Here is a 24,607-nt window from a genome sequence, read left to right as displayed (position 1 = left end):
TTAGAAGATCGAAGGTTGGGACATATAGTTGTACAAATAAGGTAGAGAGTAGATGTGAGGGTGTGGGGTGGTATGTAATAAAATGTTTGTTGGTGAATGACTTTGAAGGTCACAACAAAGAAGAAGCCATTTCTGACAGGTACTGATCATGATCACTCCCCTGCCTGGCTATTTAACTTTCCATATATAATATACGACAATACGTCTGCTTGCTGCTAATCAAATACAGAGCGAGCATGTACACTTTATTCTTCATGATGATCACGAGTCGGATGCAACTGCTCTGGGAACCTTGAAGCATAACATTTGTCATCTGCATGAGTAACATGCACTGAGAAAAAAAAAAGGTAGAAGAAGAAGAAGAAGAAACCAGATCTATAGCCAATTCAAGTTGATTAATGCTTGTGTATTTTTGTTTCTCTCTTTTCAATATCTTCAAGAATCAAAATACCTTGTCCTTATACAAGACTATAATTACGCAGCAAAAATTATCCTTTAAACATCGTCAAGCTTCCATCTGTAGAATGATTTGAACAAGACAATCCTCCATGATGGTTTAACTCAACAACCATGTTTGGCTTGCGGCAGAAGGTGGGTCTTGCTTGCCTTCAAAGCCTGAAGGGAGCTCTCGTCTCTTCTCGTGCAGGTGCATTGGACATGTTCTTGCCACGCCATGCCTGGTTCTCACTTTCGACAGGTTTGTTACCCATCATTGAAGGAGCAGTGAGCAACCAGCTCTGCACTGCAACAGCCAAGTGGGTGAGCAGCAACGCAGGTGCATTGATGTTTGATGATGACGACGACTTGTTATTAGTGGTCACGGCAGAAATTGATAAATAATAATATAAATTAGATTAATTGTAATAATCTCTCTCTAAATAATAATATAAATATTGTGGAAGACCACATTGCATCCCCCGTAATCCGTATGCTCGGGTCCCTCCCTATCCGCCACCGCCGCCGCCGCCGCGAAACCCTCTCCCATCCGCCGCTGCCGCGAAACCAAAGGTGGTTGGATTTCCCTCCCCGTGCCGACCGAGGACCGAGCCCTCGAGGATGTGGCTCGCCGCATCGCCCCCCTCACCGAACCTCGCTACCGGCGCGGTTCCACCGTACTAGGGTTCCACGCAGCCGTTCCTGCCGTCCGGCTGAACAAGGATTCGAATCCGTTTGGCGACTCTAATACTGAAAACGAGGAGGCAACGAGAAAGAATGGCCAAGATTGAAAAGTTCAAGAAAATAATAAAAAAATAGGGGAGTTGATCTGCTCTGATCTGATCTGTGTGGCCGCCCATATATATTTTATAGGAGTAATTTAAAAATAAAATAAAATAAAATAAAAGAGTTATTTTAGAAAACTGGATATTCTTTTGAAATGCTTGAGACGAGAAGATGTATCTCCCAATATATTTTAGATGATACCACTTTATTTATTTATTTATATCTTAACTCGGAAAAAATAAAATAAAAAAAGGATTTCTTTTTTCCTTTTCAAAGTTTTATTAATATTATCGAGAAACTAGAAATACATCCCTTCTCTCTTGTAGTTACCACCTTTACTTACCAAAAATAAAAAATTAATTAATTAATTAATTAATCAACATTTTCAAGCGATAGGAAATTGTTGACATAATAAATGTTTAACAGTTCGTCTTAATCCAAACAAGCACTAGCATAGAGAGAGAGAGAGAGAGCCAAGAAAAGGAACAAAAATACTTGGACCGTCCGATCTGATCCTCTCGGCATCTGAGCCGCTAGCAATGTCTGTGTGCGCGAATCTCCAGGAACCACAGTTTCAACTATTTGGTCGCAGTGGAGCGAGCAGGTTATGGAGGGGGAGGTTGAGGGAAGAAGAGAACGGAGGAAAGGGGGGACGCGCGAGACGAAGTCTGGGAGGAGTCTTCCAACTATTTGGCCAGTGGATGCCGGAGATGTCGCCGGAGACGAGCCCCGAGTGGCTGCCCGATGGGTGGACGGCGGTGGCCAAGACCACCCGGAGCGGTGCGACGCTTTGGGTAAATCCGAGCGATCTTCTTTCTCGATTCTCCATTTCTTTCTTTATTTGCGCATTGTACGATTGTTCGTGTAAAAATTGTTTCTTGCAGGGGCTTTAAGGTTGTGGTGTTAGATTCAGTAGCCGTGCTTTTTTCCTTTGTTCATGTTGTTAGTATTATAGTGTTGTTTATTGACACTTCGCTAATGTTTTTGATTTGTTGAGGAAGAGACGGGAATCGAGAAATTCTTGTGAAATTTTGTGATTTGGTGTTTTTTAAAATTCTGTCTTTGTGTTTGGTATTTCTGAAGTTCTTTTAGTCGAGAACAGGTGAGAATTGAAAGAGGTGTGCCTTGATTCTCACTTGTGTAGTTGCCCACTTTTCCTGCCAAACGAGTAAGTTGAACCACTAGTATTTTGGTCGCCGAGAAGTCTGTAGGCGATTGAGTGAACTTTTTGAGATGATGTATTAGTCGATCAGATGACTGTGAAGGCTTTGCAATAGAAGATAAAAACAAGTTAATGAAGGATTTATGCACGGGTTAACTAGCAATATATTTTATCGTTGTGAAAGGGTTTTTTTTCTTGTTCCCATCACAATCAAATCAAGCCACTAAAGTGGAAGTAACCAGTTAGTTAAATCTACTTGAAATGCAACAAAAAAATTTGCTCCTGAGTAGCTCATTTAGGTTCATTTAAAGTTAAGTGGTTTAGTAATAAGAAGCTAGATAGATAAAATAGCTCTGTTCTCTTGTGTTGGCGGTGGCTAGACCATCCATAGCATTATGACTATATTTGTGCCTATAAAGGAGGTTCCTTTGGATTACTACATGTGTAGTTTGAATTAAAAATCTACAAAAGAAGTTCTCGGGAAATTTTGGACTCCCATCTAGTCTACTTTCTTAATTGTATATGTTATGCAATGCTTTCTTTTTTAGTATGAACTACTTTGGTTGTTTAAGATGTTACATAAAGGCTCGATGACATAATGTCTCTATATACTTTTTTAAGACCTTGGTTTGAATGGTTAGTATTTAGTCCCCATAATTCTCTAAACAAATATAGTTTACATGTATCACATCATGTATAAAGACATGCAAGTAGGATAGCCAGCATGGAAAAAAAAAAACCCTTGGAAAACAATGTGCAAAGTCATGAAACAGGACAATACGCTACTTTTTATCCATGCTTTTAATTTTCTTGATTTTTAGGCTTTTCATTAAAAGATAACATAAGTAAACCAATTAACTTCTCATATGTCTTGCTTCCTCGTGTATCAATTTGATTTGAACTCAACAAATTAGCTCGATTGAGGTCAGTCAATTAAGGATTCTACTAATATGGAACGCTTATATTCTCTAAGTTGTTTGCATATATAATTTAGAATCATAATAGCGGCTTGTGTGCCATAAAGAATGCGGTGAAGTCCTACATATGCGCTTTGATTCTTTGGCTCATTTATCCCTTGCTTGACACTATGGTCGATATCCGACATCCCTAATCATCGTGTGTAAATTTTTTCGATTATGGCTCTGTTAGACATTGAAGATACTATTATCGATCAATTTCCATACAATTATCTACTTTTAACAGATGTGTGAAATAACATAAAACAACCCTTCGTTCTATTAGGAACTTAAGATTAAGAATCATCATGAGGAGAAAACCCAAACTTCTATTATGCACTAGTCAAAACTAAGGTGTAGATTAATTTAGTTGGTTATATATACATTCAGAGTCTGAGACCAACGAACCTAATTTTGTTTCAATTTCGATCTTGGGGAACATTGTTGTATAACATTGATTAATTTTGTAATTGAGAAAAATACTATAACTCAACTGTAGTCCTCTGTTTTTCTTCAGCTCATCCATGATCCCTCTACCGATTCCATATTTTGTTCCAAGGAAGAAGTACTTAAACATTTACAAGAGGAGAAAATTTCCAATCACACAGCCAGTCAGACAAGAAGTGTCACTACGAGATCTATGGAGAAGAAACTAAAGCAGTGTCTGCCCAATTCACTACAGAAAGAGAACAATAAACCAGACTCTGCTGAACATGTTTGCTAGCTCTTGGATACCTCTTTTCCAATTCTCATCTGATCATTGTGGAATGAATGACTTATCTTATGTATTCAGTAATTGTTAGAGAAAATATCCAGAAAATATGTTAATCTTTTTTTCATCTGATCAACAGGTGCATGATAAAAAAAAGGACAGTTCAGGCGAGTTGCCTCCTGGTTGGATCAAAGAGATCAGGTCTAGAAGGTCTGGTAATAAAAAGGACCCGGTAAATAGCTACATAATTGTGTCTCTTAATTCTGCAGTTAGCTCTTCTAACTAATTAGCCCAGTTTGTTAAATGTGAGATGTTAATCTCTAGATTTGATTTTTTTTTAGTTCAAGCTTTTGGCATGATACACCTTATTTGTAATTTTCTCCTTACAGTTGCAATTTTTTTGCATGTATTCCTGCTTCCTCCATTTCTTGGATATTGATTTTATCTGCTGTTTTCAGAAAATTTTCCTCTCTATCTTTGTTCTACAAAGATCTCAGATAAAAGCTCTCTATCTTTTGTGTATAGCATCACTATGAAATTGATGCACCAGTAAATAACATGCCACTTCATGCTCTAGTGAGTAGCTTCTCTAGATGTCAGTAGTTTTGCATAGATTGTTTGACTTTCTATCTTGCTTTTACTTGATTACCATTGATCTTGCTAATTATATTACAAATTAACATCAATCTTACTGGATTACCTTGTGGTTATTTTGTCCCTTATATTTCTACAGTTCTACATTGACCCAGTGAGTGGTTATGAATTCCACTCTCTAAAAGATGTCTTTCGCTACATTGAAGCTGGTGACATTGACAGATGCTTATCCAAGCCAAATAAAAGAAGGATCTCTGACATCAACGCCTGTGAGATGGTATCTCCTGTAAGCATTTCATTCTGTTCATTTTTAAAGCTACTATTGTTTCTGATATTCTATTTTTTCTTTAAGTAGGCGATTGCTTACATGTTAAAAATCTGTTTAGTTTGATATATAATTATAATAACTATTTATCATATAGAATGTGAAATTTATTTTCTTGGTTTTTTAAGTTATGAGAAGAAATTTTCATTTGTGTCTGATTGATCCTAGTCAGTAGTCATAACTAGGAGCTTGTATAAAAATTCTCTCACGGCAAGATTCAAAACTGGGAGATGATGGTATTGCAAACCATCCAAATCAAACTATCAGTAAAGAAAAAAAGTTAGCTCAGTACAGTGAATCATTTTAATCATGCTTGACAAGTAAAAGGAATAGGATTGTTTGGTGAGCCATTTCAGAGTGTGAAATTATCCCGCAAGTAAAAGTACAGTGACATGTAGCTGTGTTCGCCAGCATAAGTTTGTAGATGGGAAATTAACTGGACAATTGCTTCTCAATTCTCACTTGATCATTAAAAAAACAAAGAAGCGGAAAGGCAGGAGAATAGGAAGAAATATCTGGGAAGTAATTGAGGAAGAAGAAACTTAGTATTTTTGAGCCTAACAAACTAATGAGCGAGTTCTCTTATTTGGACTATCTGATAAATGTTTTGTCTGAGTAAACCTAGCCTTAGGCTTGGAGGTGTTCCACTTGAAAAGATCACTTGGTGGTTGGGTTTCATGTTCTACCAACTAGGAACTTAGGGCTTTCAGGACAATAAGGGCAGATTGTGACACCTCAATATAATCCTAGATATGAAGTTTTGATCTAATAAGAGGACTTTATATAGTTTAGATGACTATCACTAACTTGAGCTTCATGATTTTCATCTCTCTCCAAACATCATGAATGAAACCATATTTGTTCAGAATGTACCACATCAAACTATTGAGCATTGTGATAATGAGGACAAAATCTAAAGAGTAACCATTTGAGTTTTAAATGTCTTAAGTAAGAATATGTGAAATTTCCAACCAGGAGTTGCTGAAGATGACTGAGGTACTGCTTTGTTATGATCCAAATAAACATGATTTAACTTAAAACGGATATAAGCCCAAAATTTATCTACTCATCTGAAATTCTGAGATGACGGTCTACTACTCCACCTGTGTATCTGAACACAAATCATCTCATTAGATACTATCAGTCAAAGATACATGTTATGAAACAGTTTAGATCTATCACTGGCTGGCTGATTTTCTTTTTGTAAAATCCATCTTAGACATTAAGTCCATTTGAATTATGATTTGCAGCTTCATGAATCCCAAATAGTAGACTCAAAAGAGAATAAATCTGAGAAATGTCTATTCACTGGAGGGAAACACAACTTGGATGTGAAGATGGAGACCAACACCAATGAATTTCCATGGAAGTCACAATCACCTCTAGATCATGTCTGTGAAACAAGTAATTTCATCAACTCATCCACATAAATCACTACTCATGCTTTGAATTTATTAAACTTTGCTTCATACTTTCTACTAGACCAATCTTGAAAGTTCCTGGTCAGTGTATCAAAATGTAGGAAATAATCAGAGAGTCCCTTTCTAATTCATGTTCTCATAATACAGGTGCAAGAGAGGCCAATTCTGGTTTCATGATGCCACTCGGCACTAAGCAGTTAGATTGGCACCATGCAAAAGACATCAAAATAGTTGGTAATCCCAATTCAACATGCCATGAAGATAATGACTCTAGAATAGTGGAATCCAACAAACATGAAGCTATGGTGGCAGCAACAGAAACCCTGTCAGCATTCAACAGCTCTTGTCTCTCTAAGTCGCAAAGTGTCACATTCGATGGACTTGTATCGGCAGAGCAGCTGAACAATGGTGATGACTATATACCTTGTCAACCAGATAAGATAATAGATGGGCTAGGCTCGCCAATTTTGGATGAAAATTTGTTGGCAAGTACAGAGGATGAGAACTTGAAGTTCAAGAAGCCTAAAAGGGCAAGAGATTATAGATCAAGCGACAGTCACAGTATCAAAACAATCACAATGCCCCTTCGGTCATCTCCACGATTGGCTGCACTTAGAGCCGATACTGAAAGCAAATCTGTACTGGTAAAGAAGTGGAAGACAGAAGCAAAACTGCTTGATCTGCCACATGTGAATTCATCGAGTGAGAGTCATAGTATAAGTGGCATTCCAACAATATCATGTAACAACCCTGAATTTTTGAAGAAGACACATCCTTCTTTTGCAGAAGCTGCTCCACTGGTTGAATCAGGAATTAACACAGACGATCCAGTCTCAAAACTCACTTCGCTCTTTGGAAATTCTTGGTCAGATCCATGCTTAGAATTTGCTTTTAAGACACTGATAGGGGATCTTCCAGCATTGGATAATACTTCAACATTCCATGACTGTTCTCAGCAACAGCAGCAGCAACAACAACAACAACAAAAAAAAAGTAGTTCAACTAGAAGTCTGAAAGACTAGGATTCGTTAAAGCTATGTAGCATTGGACATCTTAACCAAAATGAACATTTTGCGCAGTTGGAACCACCTAAGAATAACAGGTTGCCCTTCAGAGGCAACGGAACTTGCTTGGCAAAAACAACTTGCAGTCCACAAAATCTCGAAGGTAGCCACTGGAGACGTTAACTGAACCTTTGAGCTATCGGAAAAGAAAGAAAGATGAAATTGTACTGTAACAATAATGTCTCTTGGTTATTGTTTGAGAGTTTGAACCTATTCTTTTGCACTGCAGCATGCTGTGGAAGAGGGTGATTTTGTATATCTTAAATCACTCTTTCTGATGCTCCTCTTTTGTTACTTTCACTGTAGCTTTGGTGTTTAAAACCAGATAAAAAGAACTTTTTTTAGTTTTTTAACTGTGTAGTTATTTCATTTTTTTTTGTAAGATTGCATGCCATCTTATATTAATCGTCTATTATTCCGGCTAAAGAACTTTTTTATACTTCCTCTGAGTATTAGAACCGTGGATTGCAACACAACAGCTCTGCCAGATGATAATCTGATTCATACTTAATGTTATTTAAAAAAAATATGCCAATATGACATTATATCATAAATGAAATGACATTTATAGGAAAAATATCATAAATGAAATGACTAACAAGAGATTGTTACTTTTATTAGAAATGTAAACTAATTTCATAAATATCATTTAAAACTAACAAAATTGTAGGTTCGTTTTATTTTCAAAATCTATTTCTTAAAATATTTTTTAAAAATACCAATAATTTTTGGGAAATATTGTGTTTATAAAAAAAGTAATACATTTTTTCAAATAAATTTAAATACAATTTGCAAAAAATGTAAACTACGTTCAGAAACAAACTCAAATATTAACAGTCATTGTATTTAAAAAATATATATATGGATAAAGGAGCATCAAAAAGGTCAGTTTAGAAAATTTTAATTATTTCCGAAAAGTTTGCCAAAGTTGTACAAACAAAAAAATGGTCCCGGCGGGGCTCGAACCCGCGACCTTCGGCTCATAAGACCAACGCTCTAACCAACTGAGCTACGGGACCAACATGTTGTGGTATTTCAAATAATAATAATAAATTATTAATACTTTGCATACTGCCAATCCAAGAACAAGGGAAATGCCCGGGGTTTACAATTTTCCCGATATAGAGATGAAATAATTATGATAAAAATTCTCTAAGTATATTGCTCATGTTTAATCACCTAAAATTTTCCAAACTGACTACGTTAATTAATACAGAATGACCTCGTTAATTAATCACATAGATATTCCATTATATTTAACCAAACTGACTATGGCAGCATCACTTTGGGTTTGAGGTTGTCTACATGCGAGTGTTCTTTAACTTTTTTTTTTTGATTTTTTGTTTTGATAATCCGATTAATTTTAAAAGTGATCGATCCTATGAAAGTTTCTCATCAATCATCCAAATAAATTGAGAAATGCAAACAACACATTACTTCGCAATCAACATTCCAAAATCATTTTCTCATTTGAGAAAATTAATATACAATGCATCATAGTTGAAAATTGACCCGTGGATGTATAGTCCCAGGGGCTAAACTCTTACAATACAATGAGAGGGTCCAAGTTATTTCTCATCAATCATCCAAATAAATTGAGAAATGCAAACAACACATTACTTCGCAATCAACATTCCAAAGTCATTTTCTCATTTGAGAAAATTAATATACAATGCATCATAGTTGAAAATTGACCCGTGGATGTATAATCCCAGGGGCTAAACTCTTACAATACAATGAGAGGGTCCAAGTTATTTTTACAATTAGCTCACAAGGATTGAACACTCATATAAATAACTCTTATATGAAAAACTTCAACAACTCTGAGAAAACCTTAAAAGGGCAGTTGTCCAATGTAAACTATCATTGATACAATTTAATCTGAAAAATAAATATAATTAAACTTTTAGATTACAATCTATTCTGATGAAAAATATGATTTTGATCTGGTTCAAAATTGTAAGAGTACTGTGGTGCAATTAGGCAATTAGCAGATTATAAATATCTACATAAAAGGAAATTATATAGCATACTGCAATGTCCAAATGCAGATATCAAACAGGTAATGTTGAATGAGGATTAAATTTATAACATTGCAATAGCAGTTAATCTGGGTACACTGACACCAGTGAAGCATCATAATGTAAAATAATAAATTCCAGTATCAAAAGCGACTGCACTGCTGACAGTAATTCAAAATGGTACAGAGCTTCAAAAATGACTAAGAAAAGAAAAGATCTGCTGAAAACTGATTTTTGAATCCAAAACAATCAAAAAGGATGAAATGATTCACAACCAAAACTGTAATAGAACATGGTTGCTTGCGTTCAGAGAAGCCCTACTCTTCTTTCTTGATTGTCTCAGTACCCTTTGATGCCTTCCTCTTCATCCTGCTGTAGGGCCCCACGGTTCGGTCCATTATGTACATGAAGATCACCTGGCTCCAAGATTTGTATGATTTCAGGTTGTCGTAGTACTCCGGTGCGATCTCCTTCACCTTGTAGAGCTTGTTACCAGGGATTCTGGGGAAATCATGGTGCTCATTGTGATATCCCACACTCCAGGTCATCAGATTCAGAGGTCCATAGTAGGAATAGGTTTCCTGATCTGGGTTGAAGACATAATGTTCAGAAATGAAATGACCTGCCATTGGGTGCATTCCTCCTCCAACGAATGTTGATAGTATCAGGTATGCAATGGATCTCCATCCCCAGAAGTATGCCAGGGAAGCGTCGAGAGAAAGCTGGATTATCAGATTGGTGAATTCCCATAAGCCAGGAGGTTTGGGCTTAAGGAAGAGTGGTCGTAAAGCATAGAAGAAAAGCTGTAAAAGAACCCATATAGATTTGGTGACTGCATTGGTGACTGCAAGAGCCTCGACATGGCCAGGAATATCCATATCCATACCGTCAACTCCTTGATACCTGTGGTGCTCTAAATGATACTTTTGGAATGTGATAGACATAGGAACACCAATCGGAAGGTTGGCAAAAATCCCTAGCCAACGGTTGTAGGATGGGGTTGAGAAGGCAAGGTTGTGGCTGAGCTCATGAATGGCCAGAAATAGGTTGTGGTTGAGGAAAGAACCAAAGAAATATGCAACTGTTAGGATCTTGAGCCAGCTTGCATCGTGAAGGTTTGTTGCAGTCCAAAGCTGAAGAAGCACAACTGCACTTATCTGCAAATTTTTGACAATAGAAAGTTGGCAAGAAGTAATTCAACATAATATGTTAAAGACAATGCATGATAATATGAAAGGAATTCCATGAGATATGCACCGAGATAACAGCTTTGATAAGTATAATACTAGTATTGTTCTTTATAATAAATAAAATTTTAAAATTGATAAAAGTGAGCACGGAATAAGGAAAAGTGTACCAGGTGTAACAACATTAAGCATTAATATATAGTTATAATCCTCTCTAGAAAATAAAAGGAAGTATCTAACAAGAAAAAGGCACAAACTTTGCTAAAAAAGAATGCTAAGAACAATAGTATGTTATTTAATACATGCTGTCATAAAGTGGTTCCCTCCTAACTTATGATTTGAAAACATTCAACTTTTTCACGATAATTTACTGAAGAATGAAGATAAGAGAAAGCGAGAAACTAATAATCCATAAGCTCTTACATTCTAAAGAGTCTGAAGATAAGTGAAACAGAAATGGTTAAGTGAACATGTATTGATATGGCAAAGGATATCTATTCCAAAGATAAGTTCATGTAGTGAAAAGATACTCAAATTTCCGCTCAACTCTCTGATATTGCTTGATAGGAAAAGGAAAATCATAGATATACAACTAATTAGGTAGAGAAGAAAAGAACGAAAGGTGCAAATTTGCTGGATAGAAACTAGCAAAGAAACACTGTGCAGAATCCAGTAGCCACACAAAAATTTCAACATAGCATAAAACCAGAGGCAGACTTGAGGGGACTAATGGTGGCAGTCGCCCCTTAGGTTTGCAATTTTCCATTGTATAAATGTACTGGAAAAAAACATGTAGATAAAGTATCTATAGCGACCTTCCAAAAATCAAAACTGCCCCCTAACAATCCTGGGTCATCGTTGTATCAAACAAACAGTCGTTTCTTTCCAAGGTAAGTAAATCGTGGGATTAATGAATGCAGAAGTTCCAGAGCACAATGCCGTGAATCCTATTCACTTATGGACTAATCAAAGGCTATGATTATATAGATAGGAATTGGGAGAACGGCACGAAGCGGGAGGTTGTCGGATCTAAAGCATATAGGATAAAGCGACAAACGAAGTAGTTGCAAAGGCTAGTTCCTTGATAGGGGGAAAAAAAAAAGAAGATCCACTCGATAAACATCACCAAATCTAATCCGCAGAAAATACATCGCAATCGGATTTTTTTTTAATGTAAGGTAGGAATTACTATAGTCAGAAACAGAAATTTGGTAAAGCGAGAAGAAAGAAAAACTTTCAACAGATTCTTAAAGTTAAGTCGGAATCAACCTACATAAACGTGCGAAAAATCTCATCTTGAAAGAAGAATAAAATCAACAAAACAAAACTCACAGTGAAGTCGAAACATGCACTCCAAAGAAGAAAAAAAAAATCCTCCGAAATCTAATTTTTGCTTGACAAAAACCTACAAGAAAGCAAGATCCAAAGATCGCAGAGCGCCAGAGGAGAAGAATGCGGGGAGACCTTGAGGAAGGCGAAGGGATCGGGGCCGAAGAGCTCCCGGATCTGAGGGTATCGGGCGAGGATCTCCTTTCTGCGCGAGGCGTGGGGCTCGTCCGTGTACGACCAGAAAAAATCCGTAGCCATTACTCCCTCCGCGGCGTCCGCTGCATTTCCTCCCCCACCCATCCCTGGGTGTCTCCCTCCAATGGCCCGACGAATAGAGAAGAGACTCGAGAGAGGCAGAGAGGGAGGAGGAGAGGAATTTGTTTTTATTTGGTTTGGAAATGGACCTCTCCATTTGTCTGTCTGGTGTATTTATAGCGATGAACGATTATTTTTAGACATGAAACGGAGTGAATTCATTGTTGAATTAATGCCAGCCGAAATTAGGAAGAAAAAAAAATTAAAAATAGCAAAAACATGTTTTAGAACATCCACAGATGTTAACGAATAGTGTTATAAGAGCGCCTGCAATGTTATAATACTAAAAAAATATTTAAAAAAATTGCATGTGGGATGGGTCAGTCATATGCACATGAACATATTTAAAACATTAAACGTGTTTATGTGTCACATTATTCTTTTTCTCTCTTTTACGGTGTTATTAACATCCATTAATATAGTGTTGCAGCTGCTCTAATATTTAAATATTGTTATATTCAATCCTTTGAGTGTGATTAATGATCAAAATTTTAAAAAAAATGGAATGCAGTTAATATATTTATTTATTTAATATAAAATAAAAATATAATAAATAAGTAAAATGAAAATCATAAATAATAATGAATGTTAATATATATTAAAATGAATATAGATGTTAATAAAAAAGAAATATTAATATAATGGATATTAATAAAAAAAAACGCTTTAAACCAGTTTTCTTAACCTTTTTTCAAGCAAAATATTTTAGTTGCATTAGAGATCATAGTTTAATCCTTTGCTAGGATCGAATTTGATGAAAAACTTATGTTGATGGTCTCGGTTCGAAATATCCATGTACAAGAAAAAAGATTAGGAGTTTGTCTTCATAAGTAAAATGTTCATTTCAGTATTAGAACGATCTTACAGGAACGACGAAGACGATATCAACTATCAACATATTATTGTGAGTGTTTTTGAATGTATTAGGTGGGTGAAACTATAGGGAGGGCTGTCGATCTTCAAAATTAGTTAGACAAAATTTGAACACTTAGATTATATATCGGACACTTGTAGTGCTCGGAAACATGGTGTGCTAGGCCGTTGGACTGTGGGTAGACTCGTTTTTTAAATTTATCTGATAGCTAGTGACATATGAAATCAGATCGTCTATTCAGGATTAGTCGGGTCGTAAGACCTGCATACTAGCTAGATTAACAAGAAAAAAAAACGAAGCCTTTAATCTCAAGATCTAAGTAGTTAAACTGAAGGGTAGGCTGTGGCCACCAGCTCTTCTTCTGCCACAGATGTCTCTATCTTTACCGACGCTGAAGGACCATTAGCTTTGACATGCATGATTCGGAGGTGAAGATGGCTCTTTCACTGCAGCTGAAGCTCCATGTTTGGCATCTTTGGCTTTAGCTAAAACCAGCGGTACGTTGAGGAGGATTTCCCAAGATCTAGCTACCGTAACCTTGTGATCGAGATCAGTGGGCTTTCCAGATTTTGGTCCCTGAATCACAACAATCGAAGGCTTCGTATCCTTCTCTTTCTTCCCTCTCTTCTCGATGTCGGTGGCTATCTCATGAGGGGTAAGTTCGGCAATTTCACGCCTGGAACTTCTCCTGGTTGGCAAGATACATGCAGCTGCCAATTCACGCAAAAAACAAAAACAAAAAAACAAAAGTAATGTTTAATAATGAAGTTTCAGATTATATTTTTCTGATAAAAGGCATGAGAGCAGACAGAAAACACTACGTACCTTCTCCTTTTTCTCTGTTTTGAACCTTTAATTTCTTTTTCTCATATATAGAAAGCTTTCTTGAAATCTTCAGCTTCAGTAATGATCTCATTTCTCAGCTCTTTTTCCTTCTTTTCCTTCTCCTCGAGAAGGATGGCATTTATGGCATTTTGTCTGATTTTTTAACATATCAATTGAAAGTACAAAAATGCTCACTTGTTTTTAGAGATAGATATATATGGGAAACATGCTCAATATTTAATTGAATAATTACCTCAACTCATTCATTGTTGTTTGAGAAATACTCCCTTCAGTTGGTGTGTCTTTTTACACAAACAGTAGCCATAAGAAGATAATGAACGATGACAGTCCCTGAGATTTCAACTGGCTGACTCCATTCAAATTGATATATATATTTAGTTGCTTCTTCAAAGAAAGAAAACCAAACAATTTTCATTCAGGATCCCTGAGAGATTTAGATCTTCCATGTATATGAAAGAATCTCCAAATATTTAGTACTCCCTCTTTGAATGATCATGGAAGAGAAGAATGACTACTTCAACACCACAATTAAGTGCCTAGTGTGTCAATATCTAAAGATTAGTGTTGAATGTTATCGTCCTATTGTCTCTATAATTCATTTTTCAAACCTGCATGTTGTGTCATCGGCCATCCAATAATTAGGGGCTTATATCACATATGCCATCAACCCACTAATTTAGGTATTAAAACTAATAAGCACTATAATTATCAAGATCTATGTCAAATTCCAAGCTGAAAGTAATAATTCAACTTTAAATATTTCATAATGCATGATGATAGAATCAAAAAGCATATAAGAATATATAAATTATATATATATATATATATATATATATATATATATATATATATATATATATATATATATATATATATTTATGGCGTGGCAGTAATATTATGATCTTATCCGGCTATTACATATATATATATATATATATATACACACACACTCAGATATAGGTCAATTTCGGACGCCCCAAATAGAAATAGTATCATCATTTCATAATTATTTTTTATTTATTTTTATTTACTATTAAATCATTTAAAATTTTATCTTTAAAATTTAGGAGTTTAATTATAGTATTAAACATAAAAAGAAATTTTAAAACGAAAAAAATTTAAGGGCTCAAGAAGTGTGCCGGATTGTTATCTCATATTTTTTATCTCGAACATCCCAGCTAACAATTAAATATTTTTCATTTTGAATTTTTTTATGCTTAATACTATAACTCAACTCTTAAATTCTAAAAATAAAATATTAAATAATTTAACCAAACGTTGAGCGCATAAACAGACGTGTAACATATCAATATTATATTATATATATCGAGTCTTTTCGTGCGCAACGCTCATTCGTGATTGAATGTGCGAGACACCTAGATCATTTTCAGACACTTTAACTCATCTTGACGCGCATTCAATTAGGAACACTGCACATACAGAAAAACGCATAACAATATTCCATATATGCGTGTGTGTATATATATACATAAATGATCTCCTACGTGATCAAATTTGCATGACTATGCGCGCCTCCTGATATGGCACTTTGCTATTGTGACAAGCGATTTCACAAGTTGTCGACGAAATAAAAATCACGATCCTAATCCTAAATCCTCAAAATCACATTGGCTTCCTGTCTCGATCTTGATCTCTTTGCTCAGTGAGAGAACTCGTTGTCGCAAATCACCTTCATCTGGCGAATGCCGCCATTGCCGTCCATTCACCGTAAGAAAGACAGCGGTCGATCTCTCTGTCCGTTCTCATATCTACGCTCTACGAGGTTAGGGTTTCCGTCGTTGTCATCATCTTAATCTAAACCATGCTGTCGTGACGCTGCTATTGTCGTTACCATTAATTGGGCCACGCCACCAAAAGAAGTTGGCCACTCTCTCTGTCCGTCGTGACATTGAGATCACCATCGCCGTCAACTGGGCCACGCCGTCGGAGCCTTCAACCGTCCATTCACCGCGGGAAGAAATTAAGATTTCCATTAACAATGGTGTTGATTTATTCATCTTTTAGTCATAGAGTAATAGTTTTTTCTTGATACAATCACTAAGATCAGTTCCATATTTGTTTAGCCGTGTCATCTCTCACAACCTTTTGTATTGAACATAATTATAAATTTCATGACTTTTCTCTCCTTCAATCAAAATTCAAACATTTGGATAGATCAACGTTGTAGCAAGCACACTTTAAAGTGCTCCTTTGGACCGATCATAATTAATTATAGCATAACGTATCCGTAGATATAGTCAAGTTAATGTTTGAGTGGTAGATTTGTTGCATAACTATAACACAACTATTAATATTCCTCTTTAATTAAATATGCACTATAATAAGTCCAATTAATAACCCTTTTGTTTGAGTTTGATACAAATGTATGATCTCAATAATTTAATTACTAATACTACTTGTAATACAACTAAATTTAGTAGTGTTACTTCTATACAAGTAAATCAGTTAGTATTGCTTCTATCTATAATTCCATGCTTGTTGATAATAATCCTTATATGTACATATGTTTGTATATTTGCGTTGTTATATTTTATTACTATCATATTATTATTTGAAGACATATATGTTGTAAATTTTTATTGTACTTGTATTATATAATATAGAATATGATTTTTAAATTTAATGTTTTTTTTCCAAAAGTTTCCCTTGTAATGTTGAATGTGTTGATAATAAAATCGGGTTTGAATGCTTGAAAGGAAGCATAAGATAAAAGACATGCTGATTCGTGTGTGTATATTGGCTCAATTAACTATCAAGACTGTTTCTAAAATATAAAGATTGGTATATATACACACACACGAGCGATAAACCCATGCGCCACCCGTGCGTGACTCCTTGATCCACTGTCGCTGCCGCCGTCCCGTCCGGCTACCGCCGGCTGCCGCCTTGACCGCGATCGATGTGCCACACTCGCCGGCGCTCTTTCTAGCGGCGGATTCTGATCGGAATCTGATGAATTTGGCCGGAAACAACCGCTCGCATTGTGCGGCCATTGTCGACGACGATCGGGTTGGTCTCCGGCTGTGATTCGGTCAGAATCCGGCCCGATCGCCGTCGACAGTGACTGTGCCGTTTCCGACCAAATCACGGCCGGAGACCGACCGAGGAAGGACTGGTCTCCGGCCGCGATTTGGTCGGAAACGGCGCTGCCACTGCCGGCCCTATTTCCGACTGAATTTCGTCAGATTTCGGCCACTATCCAGTCGGAATCCGACGTCGGACGGAGTGCCGACGAACGGCGTGTCGATCGCGCCCAAGGCGACTGTCGGTTGTGATTGGATGGCGCGGCGAGGGCGGCGACAGCATTGGTGGATTGCGGGTGTCACGTACGGATCGTGAATTCCTCGTCGCGTATATTTATTTATTGATTTATTGATGACAATTTAGTTAGGTAATAATTGGATCCTAATGTGGTCCAATCCACCTTGATTAGATATGAATGGAGCGAAGAAGGTGTCAAAAGAGAATAAATGTTTTTATGGTCCATAGATATTTTATGTTGTCATTTCGTAATTCGTCGAATGCACAAAGAAACAAACAATTCGAAGAAGAAGATGATGGTGAAATCCATCGCAACGAAATCAATCTTTCGGCGAGTAGAGTTCTGTCGGTCTTCAATCTGAATCGCTGTCAGATCGTGTGGCTCGAGGAGAGCCGTCGGGCTCGATTGCTATTAAACTAAATCATCATCTATCTTTGTTTATTTATCCGTCTGTTTGCGATGAATAATTGGACGACGAATCTTCAAAATCTCAAACCTTTTTACCTTTTTTTTTTTTTCCGTTCTGTCCGATCATCGATCGCCGAATAAAGAAGAAAACAAATGTGTTTGAAGGTACGATTGTCCCTTTCACTCGTTTTTAATTTCTCTTTTACGATTGGTGTGAGTCATCGAGTGAGATTGCGAAAGAACAACGTTGGTTTCAATTCCAATCCAATCGCAGCGATGAGATGCTTCGGCCTCCTCCTCGAGATCAGCAGCAGCAGCAGCAGCAGCAGTAGCGCGATCAGCAGGAGTTGATCCCGATCCCCGCGAGGAAGGGCAACGCGGCACGGGGCGGGGTCCGGGCGTGCAGGCGCCAAGGGGACGACGGGCCAAGTCGCTGTCACACTGTTCCACCGAGGGGACAAAACCTCTCTCTCTGTCTCACTCCAGTCTCTGGGATGGAAGTGGAACAGCAGCGAGAACGACGGCAGTAGCTGGAGGCGAGATCGCTGCCGGACAGACCAGCTTGTCCATCCGTTCTCGCTCCTCCTGCCTGTATTGTTTCTGTCTGTCGAAGTTGCTTTTGGCAGTGATCTCGACGTCAAGGATGAGCAGTAGCTGGCGAGGGAGTTGAGGGAGGAAGAAAAGGGTAAGGATGGCAATCGAAAAGGGGAAGAGAGGCACCACTAGTTTGGTTTCCGAAACTCCCTCCTTTTATTTATTTATTTATCTATTGCCTCCCAAATTTAGTTTTCTAGTTCTGTAATCCGATTCTTGTGAGAATGTTCTTTGACTCCTTCAGTGGCCGGTGGCTTCGAGCTTTGTTTTAAGAATGGCGTGTCGAAAGTCCGTTGTTTGATTCGTGTGCGTGGTATTTTGTGATTAGGTTACGTGAGAAGTGGTTCATTTGGCGTCGAGGAGTAAGCATCGGGGACATGACGGCGATGGCGTCAAGAGGAGATTTGAACCTAAACCTCACGCCGGCCCCGGAGTACGAAGAACACTTGAAGGGGGGATTGAAGTACGCCATGGTTCAGCACGAGATCCTCTTCAAGCATCAGGTTTATATATATACATACAATTTCAGTATTCTTTCGAGAATTAGGTTATTTTGTTATCTTTACTGTGGATTTCACTGGAATCCATTTTTGGCTGATTGTTAAATTATGGACGGTTGTGTGGATTTTCGATTTCTAGGTGCGGGAGCTTCATCGCCTCTATTGGACTCAGAAAAGATTGATGAACGAGGTTAGCTGCAGACAAACTGTGTCCACTTCAGTTCCCGAGGAGGTGCCTGCGGTGAGATCTGCTGGCTGTGACATCTACACATATTCGCAACAACTTTTCTAAGATATCAGTTTGTAAAATGTTGAATTTAACCTATTATTTCTGATTGGGTTCCTTCGTGCAGGTAGATTCAATTGAGTTTGTTAGCGATTCTGCTGATGAAATTGTGAATACATCCACAGAAGAAACTAGGTCTGGTATCTATCAATATGCTTTGGCTACAGGGCATTTCAAAGTCAAGTTCAGTTCTGCAGAAGCTAAGGTCAATAAGGCATCAGATTTAAAAGTGGTAGAATATACTGATAAGAAAAAGGTTCATCCTAGCGCTACTGCTTCGGATATCCCATCTATGGAAATTAGACTGCTGAATGAGTCTGGTCATAGGCCATTGGAGAAGTATGCACATTCAGAAAATTTGGATGAAAAATGGAGAAATGATAAATTCGTTGACTCGGATACAGGTGAGTTATTATATGATTTGGTGGCTTGTAGACAAGCTCTATAAACGTAAATGGTATGATGTAATATATGGCTCATTAGTACGATGAAGGATTAAATTTGAACTAGTTGTATTAAAGAATGACTAGATCTGGCATGAAGAGGCTAGAAGTCATCTTTTATTATTCCTCTTTCAAAACACTTATTCTAGATGTAGCTGCGCACTGAAACTGTGTTTATCCTCTGTATGATCTTGTTTAAAATTTGTGGTGCCAAATCAGTCACCAACTTATAGGAGAAAAATCTTATATCATTGATAAGCTACCGTAGTCTACTGATTAGTTGTGATGGCAGAAGTTGTTGCAGAATTTTGGTAAAGGTTAAATAACCGTTTTTAGTTCATCTTGTCTATCCAAATCAATTATATGAGGTGAATTTCAGTTTGAATTTGGTGGGATCAAAATAGTATTGTGAGTCAAATTCACAAAATGATGGATAGATATAACATCATAAACGAACTGTTATGTAGGCTTGAAATTGACTCCTCTTTTTTCTTGAAGTCTTTACTATTCCCATTCATTCTTCTCTTTCATTTCCTTTGTTTTCCTCTGTACTGTTGAAGGATAGTTCTTGATTGATGTGATTATTCTTGAGTAAAGTTGTATTTACCTCATTAGTCTAAAACATGTTATTATCAGCTTTATGTACCATGTCCTGATTATTTGCTACATGCAAATCTAAGTTTGAGAATCCATGTTACACAAAAGCTTCAATTTGAATAAACTTTGGAAATTTCTGTTGGTAGTCATCTATAAATGGTTACATGGTTTGATATGATTCTTATGTGCAACAACTCTGCCAGCTTCAAAAATCATGCCCTATTCCTTTTTAATTTCTTTTGAGAAAGAAAATAATTATCTGGGAAAAAGGTCTTGCTATTTGATGTTTTTTGTTTGTGTATGCAAACTGTAAACTGTAGTGGTTCTCTTCTTTGAAGGTCAAAGATCGTAACATAACTTTTTTTGGAAAGGTATGTTTGCATGGCAAATCTTTTGTGGAGTCATTTATCATTTTTTTAGCAGTTACTTTACTAGTTTTGATTTTATGTGCTGGGAATGAGAAAATGTATAGTTTGTAAGTTTTTAATGGGCATCCAGAAGGATCTTCATCTTCTAAATGACAGTCGAAGTTTCTTTTCTTCAATAATTAACTGCCATTCTACTCTGTATTAATCTGTTCTGCTGTAGCATATTCAGGATTAGAACATGGAGGTTCTCAATCTGTTAATTCACCAACTGAGAAGCAACAATCAAAATACAAGCTTACTTTTATCGACCTGAACATAGCCCAAGATTACGACTTTGTTAACAGTTGTCCAAATACTGTGGATGCATCTACTTCGCCATCCACAAGATCCACAATTGTTCTCAATGGAGCTGATTTGAGTGTGTCAAATATTTACTCAAAAGGATCGACCAGCACAGTGCAGCCTGGTTTTGTATCTCCTGATTTGAGAAATTCAAGGGAAAGGATTGCCGATTCATTGCATCATGATCTTAATATTTCTTATCTTTCTTCAGCACAAACTTCTGTACAAAGCAGTAATGCCATTGATAATATAAATTACAAAGGTGTGGACAATGAATTTCTCACACCTAGCATCAGGAATCCCGAGGAATGTTGCAAAAACTTGGTTGAAAGTATTCCTAATGCCAACAAGATGGGAACTCAGCACTGTTCAGATGGACCAATACTTGAAGAGTTACATAAACATGGAAAAGGACATACTTTTTCACTGTTGGACCAGCCAATTATTTCTGATAGCAGAACTATGATTCCAGTTTCCTGCAGTTATTTGGAAAATAATTGCTTACATGCACCGGCTGAGAGTACCAATTTACCACCAAATACAGGAGGTTTGGAAGAGAAAATGTCAGGTAAAGAAGAGAGTGAAGAAGACACCTTATCAAGTCATGCCAAAGTTGCACATGGAGAGCAACAAGATGAACCTGGGCCGCCTAGTGTGACCAAGATCAATCACTTTGAATGCGCTTCAGAGAACAGAAGTGTAGCAAATAATATAATCATCTCCAAGTCTGAGTATTCTGCAATTGAATTAGATATTTCTAGCAATAAAGCTCAACCTTTTGAAGACTGTGAAGCACCCTTCAACATAGAGGAGAGAGCATGCCATTTCTATAGATCTCAATCTAAAGTCTATTTGGACCAAAAGCTAGCTCAAGTGGTATCTAATGATCATATTGTTGCCACAGCAGCAAAGACTCTTCTATCTATTTCTTTAACGAATCGATTCGCCATGGATCATCTAATCGGTGACAGGAAGACTGAATCAGAATCTGAAGAAAGCAAGGATCAACCTCAGTCCTCTGAGGATTCTTTTGAGACAATAACTTTGAAGCTGAAGGAAATGAGAGATTATGGAAGCTCAGCATGTAATAAACAAATAGACAAAGATAGTAGGAAGGTCATAAGTGGGTGTAAGCTACGAAGGGGACTACGGGATTTTCAAAGGGATATATTGCCAGGAATTATATCTCTCTCAAGGCATGAAATATGTGAAGATCTTTATGCCATTAAGTATGCATTGAGGAAGAATCCCTCTAGCAGGAATTCGGAGGAAGCTTGTTTACTTCCTACTAGAAGTAGACGATCAAGGCCCTATAACATCAGTAGAAGGTGTTGATGGTTTCAGGTATGTATGATGCATTTATGGATTTTTCACTTCAACTATTGTAGACTAGTCAAGTTCTACAATGTCTAGTTTTCTTTTCTATGAATTTTTGGAGCTGAACTTGCTCATTTTCACTTTGTCATCTGTTAATAGACAACTTAGTATTTAGTCTTTTTGTTAGTTGAACTTCTGTCCTTTCATCAAAACCTAGGAGTTGTTGACACATTCCAGCAATCTCTTGGTATCTAGTAGACTGTTTTCAGATTGCCGAGTTCCAATTCATAATAGATAAACATGCAACGAACATAGATATTATACAACTGAAATAGGTATTCATCATTGAAGTATATGTTTGCTGCTGCATCATAACATCAGCCAACTATTATTCCAAACAGTCCAAAGCTAATTCTCAGCTTTTCAGATGCAAAACATAACTACCTTTAGCTCTTGCCATGTGAATCATACATGTTATATTGAAACTTCTGTTCTGTTGTAGTAAATACTGGTCCCCCCCCCCCCCCCCCCCCCCCCCCCATTTTTTTTTTTTTTAGCAAATTATGTTTCTCTTTTGATTCCATACTAGCTATATCTATTGATTTGCTCTTTGATGTACCAGAGAGCTAGAAATGGAGATACGTGGAAAATTGTTGTTGCTATCCCCAAATGTGCAAAGATTTGTGATCGAACATTGCACAAAGGAACATCTGCTTGATGGCTAACGAGACCAAGAGCTGCTTTGGAGGAATAGCTAATCAGATCCTCGTAGAAGAAACTTGAGGTGGCTGGAATTTGCCCTCCAAACAGCCTTGGGTCAAAATTTTAAGTTGCATCAACAGATATTAAACGACTCAGATGATCTTTGATAAAATATCAACTGTCCCCTCCCTAACATGTTTCTTACTGTAAAGTCATAATATACTAACTAGATGATTGTTGTTGGTCTTGAACAAAAGCATTTGCTGAGTATGCAGATGAGCATCACGTACGGTTTTACAAAACTATATCAGGTTAGATAACATGCAGCTTTTTTTCCATTTGAAATTTGAAATTTGCACTCTTCATACAATGCGCTTAACTTGTTTGATGGATTCGTCCAGTGTGTCTTGTACAATAAAAAAAACAGAAATTAATTTATTGGCCACATGCATTATGCATGTTTCAGATTAAAATCATAAGAATTTGGTAGCTTCCAGGTACTTAGCAGCAGTGATTGTTCGATGGTGCAAAGTGCTGATGAACCAAAGGAATAGGCCGAGGAATTCCCTGTCAATGCATCCTCTTTTTCAGATTCCTGACATGCAAACTCGATGAAGTCCCTGTAGTCATATATTCAGGAAAGAATCCAAATCAGATTGCAGGCAAAGAATCTTTTTTTAAAAAAAAAATGATAGAGGGGTAACATATGTTCATCCATCTTGATCTTCTGTAGACAGAGTAATCAATCAACTAACTTGCTCTTATACTGTACGTGCAGAATTTGAGGTAGAAAAATATTTTTATTATCTTCTTTCATCGATGAAATAATCATGTGTTTGAAACAAAACTCAAGTGCCAGAGATTTATTGGCAGCTAGTGAAGCAGCAGAATTAAGCTCGTGACAGCCAAGATACAACACAATGTGGATGACAAATTATACGTCTAACAGAGCTATTTTTGTCGTATCTCTCCCTAGCAAACATGATCCTTCAATTTGGGGCACACTAAATGCCTGCCATGCAATAATTAGGAGCATGCAACATGAATTGAATGGCTAGCTACAATCTATTCTATATTAGACAACTTTCAAACTTAACTTTTGCTAAGATCTGTGCCAGTTCAAGTGACTTGTATAGATCAGAGACCCCTTGACATTAAAAATATGATAGGACCATCCGCCCCACTGCTGTGTGCGAAGGCAGTCCTTCTCTGCTATGCAGTGGGATCTAATTAAATGGATAAAAATCAAATCAGCGTCCTTTTTTTGGAATGATAGAATTAGACGAACTCTAATCACTTAAATTATATATATAATTAAAATACTGGAGTACCAAAACACGCAGCCCTTGCATTTCACAGTAGGAAAGTACAATAATAATAATTATTATTGATATTGATGGCCAAGGCACATGGGTTTGGGATATATATGTGATGCTGTGGAAAGCAACAAGGGACACTTTTTCTCCCATCTTTTCCGTGGCGCACAGACTAAAGCAAATATCAAGCTTTTAGTAGGCCTCTGTACATCAGCAGTGAGGGCAGCTGTCTAGTGCTGTTTCGCTACGTGCATAACCATTTCTCTAAGACTTTTCAGGATGTCATTGTTTGAGAAGTGAATGCAATTAACTCTTATATAAATATAAAATATTAATTTAAAATTTCATTGTAATAAGTGAATGTGATTGGAGTAGAGGTCGTTCTTGGAGGTGCACCTGAATGGATAACTTAGTTTTATCAAAC

General features: G+C 37.0%; 4 protein-coding genes and 1 non-coding gene across 6 annotated transcripts; 2 read left to right on the top strand and 3 right to left on the bottom strand.

Moving 5' to 3' along the window:
- Window positions 1–1,862: 1,862 nt before the first annotated feature.
- Window positions 1,863–7,808, top strand: LOC141824821 (uncharacterized). Of its 2 annotated transcripts, none has more exons than XM_074712155.1 (6): window positions 1,863–2,015; window positions 3,857–4,054; window positions 4,191–4,283; window positions 4,785–4,922; window positions 6,221–6,374; window positions 6,539–7,808. In XM_074712155.1, the coding sequence occupies exons 1-6, from the start codon at window positions 1,923–1,925 to the stop codon at window positions 7,411–7,413; spliced, it is 1,551 nt and encodes a 516-aa protein (XP_074568256.1). In that variant the 5' UTR covers window positions 1,863–1,922; the 3' UTR covers window positions 7,414–7,808. The 2 variants fall into 2 exon arrangements, with proteins under 2 accessions (XP_074568256.1, XP_074568254.1); XM_074712153.1 differs by having other exon boundaries at window positions 4,785–4,931.
- Window positions 7,809–8,400: 592 nt separating this feature from the next.
- Window positions 8,401–8,474, bottom strand: TRNAI-UAU (transfer RNA isoleucine (anticodon UAU)). The gene has a single exon. It is a non-coding gene; the product is annotated as a tRNA-Ile (tRNA).
- Window positions 8,475–9,571: 1,097 nt separating this feature from the next.
- LOC141825343 (sphingolipid delta(4)-desaturase DES1-like) lies at window positions 9,572–12,369 on the bottom strand. Its single transcript, XM_074712726.1, has 2 exons — window positions 12,128–12,369; window positions 9,572–10,633 (listed from the first exon to the last, which is right to left on the bottom strand). The coding sequence occupies exons 1-2, from the start codon at window positions 12,290–12,292 to the stop codon at window positions 9,794–9,796; spliced, it is 1,005 nt and encodes a 334-aa protein (XP_074568827.1). The 5' UTR covers window positions 12,293–12,369; the 3' UTR covers window positions 9,572–9,793.
- Window positions 12,370–13,583: 1,214 nt separating this feature from the next.
- On the bottom strand, window positions 13,584–14,273 carry LOC141823080 (clathrin light chain 1-like). Its single transcript, XM_074710351.1, has 3 exons — window positions 14,260–14,273; window positions 14,059–14,159; window positions 13,584–13,891 (listed from the first exon to the last, which is right to left on the bottom strand). The coding sequence occupies exons 1-3, from the start codon at window positions 14,271–14,273 to the stop codon at window positions 13,584–13,586; spliced, it is 423 nt and encodes a 140-aa protein (XP_074566452.1).
- Window positions 14,274–17,807: 3,534 nt separating this feature from the next.
- Window positions 17,808–23,169, top strand: LOC141823538 (uncharacterized). The gene is made up of 7 exons (XM_074710838.1): window positions 17,808–17,883; window positions 17,993–18,403; window positions 18,641–18,815; window positions 18,952–19,053; window positions 19,166–19,502; window positions 20,736–22,192; window positions 22,788–23,169. The coding sequence occupies exons 3-6, from the start codon at window positions 18,690–18,692 to the stop codon at window positions 22,181–22,183; spliced, it is 2,013 nt and encodes a 670-aa protein (XP_074566939.1). The 5' UTR covers window positions 17,808–17,883; window positions 17,993–18,403; window positions 18,641–18,689; the 3' UTR covers window positions 22,184–22,192; window positions 22,788–23,169.
- The last annotated feature ends 1,438 nt before the right edge of the window (window positions 23,170–24,607 follow it).

Source organism: Curcuma longa, chromosome 3 (genome assembly GCF_044706935.1).
Source record: "Curcuma longa cultivar G26 ecotype Majalengka, Jawa Barat chromosome 3, ITB_CL_G26_1.1, whole genome shotgun sequence".
NCBI classification, from domain to species: domain Eukaryota; kingdom Viridiplantae; phylum Streptophyta; class Magnoliopsida; order Zingiberales; family Zingiberaceae; genus Curcuma; species Curcuma longa.
Note: the sequence above shows the minus strand (reverse complement) of the source record. Positions and strands in the feature narration are given on the sequence as shown.

Bases quoted from the DNA above. Each gene is read 5' to 3' on its own strand.
- LOC141825343 (XM_074712726.1), bottom strand. From the start codon at position 12,292: ATGGGTGGGGGAGGAAATGCAGCGGACGCCGCGGAGGGAGTAATGGCT. The intron at 10,634-12,127 runs GTCTCCCCGCAT...AAAAATTTGCAG, and splicing joins ATCCCTTCGCCTTCCTCAAG to ATAAGTGCAGTTGTGCTTCT.
- LOC141824821 (XM_074712153.1), top strand. From the start codon at position 1,923: ATGCCGGAGATGTCGCCGGAGACGAGCCCCGAGTGGCTGCCCGATGGG. The intron at 4,284-4,784 runs GTAAATAGCTAC...ATATTTCTACAG, and splicing joins CTGGTAATAAAAAGGACCCG to TTCTACATTGACCCAGTGAG. The intron at 4,932-6,220 runs GTAAGCATTTCA...TATGATTTGCAG, and splicing joins CCTGTGAGATGGTATCTCCT to CTTCATGAATCCCAAATAGT.
- LOC141823538 (XM_074710838.1), top strand. From the start codon at position 18,690: ATGACGGCGATGGCGTCAAGAGGAGATTTGAACCTAAACCTCACGCCG. The intron at 18,816-18,951 runs GTTTATATATAT...TTCGATTTCTAG, and splicing joins AGATCCTCTTCAAGCATCAG to GTGCGGGAGCTTCATCGCCT. The intron at 19,054-19,165 runs GTGAGATCTGCT...TCCTTCGTGCAG, and splicing joins TTCCCGAGGAGGTGCCTGCG to GTAGATTCAATTGAGTTTGT.
- LOC141823080 (XM_074710351.1), bottom strand. The intron at 13,892-14,058 runs TCTATATATGAG...GTGAATTGGCAG, and splicing joins TGAAGATTTCAAGAAAGCTT to CTGCATGTATCTTGCCAACC.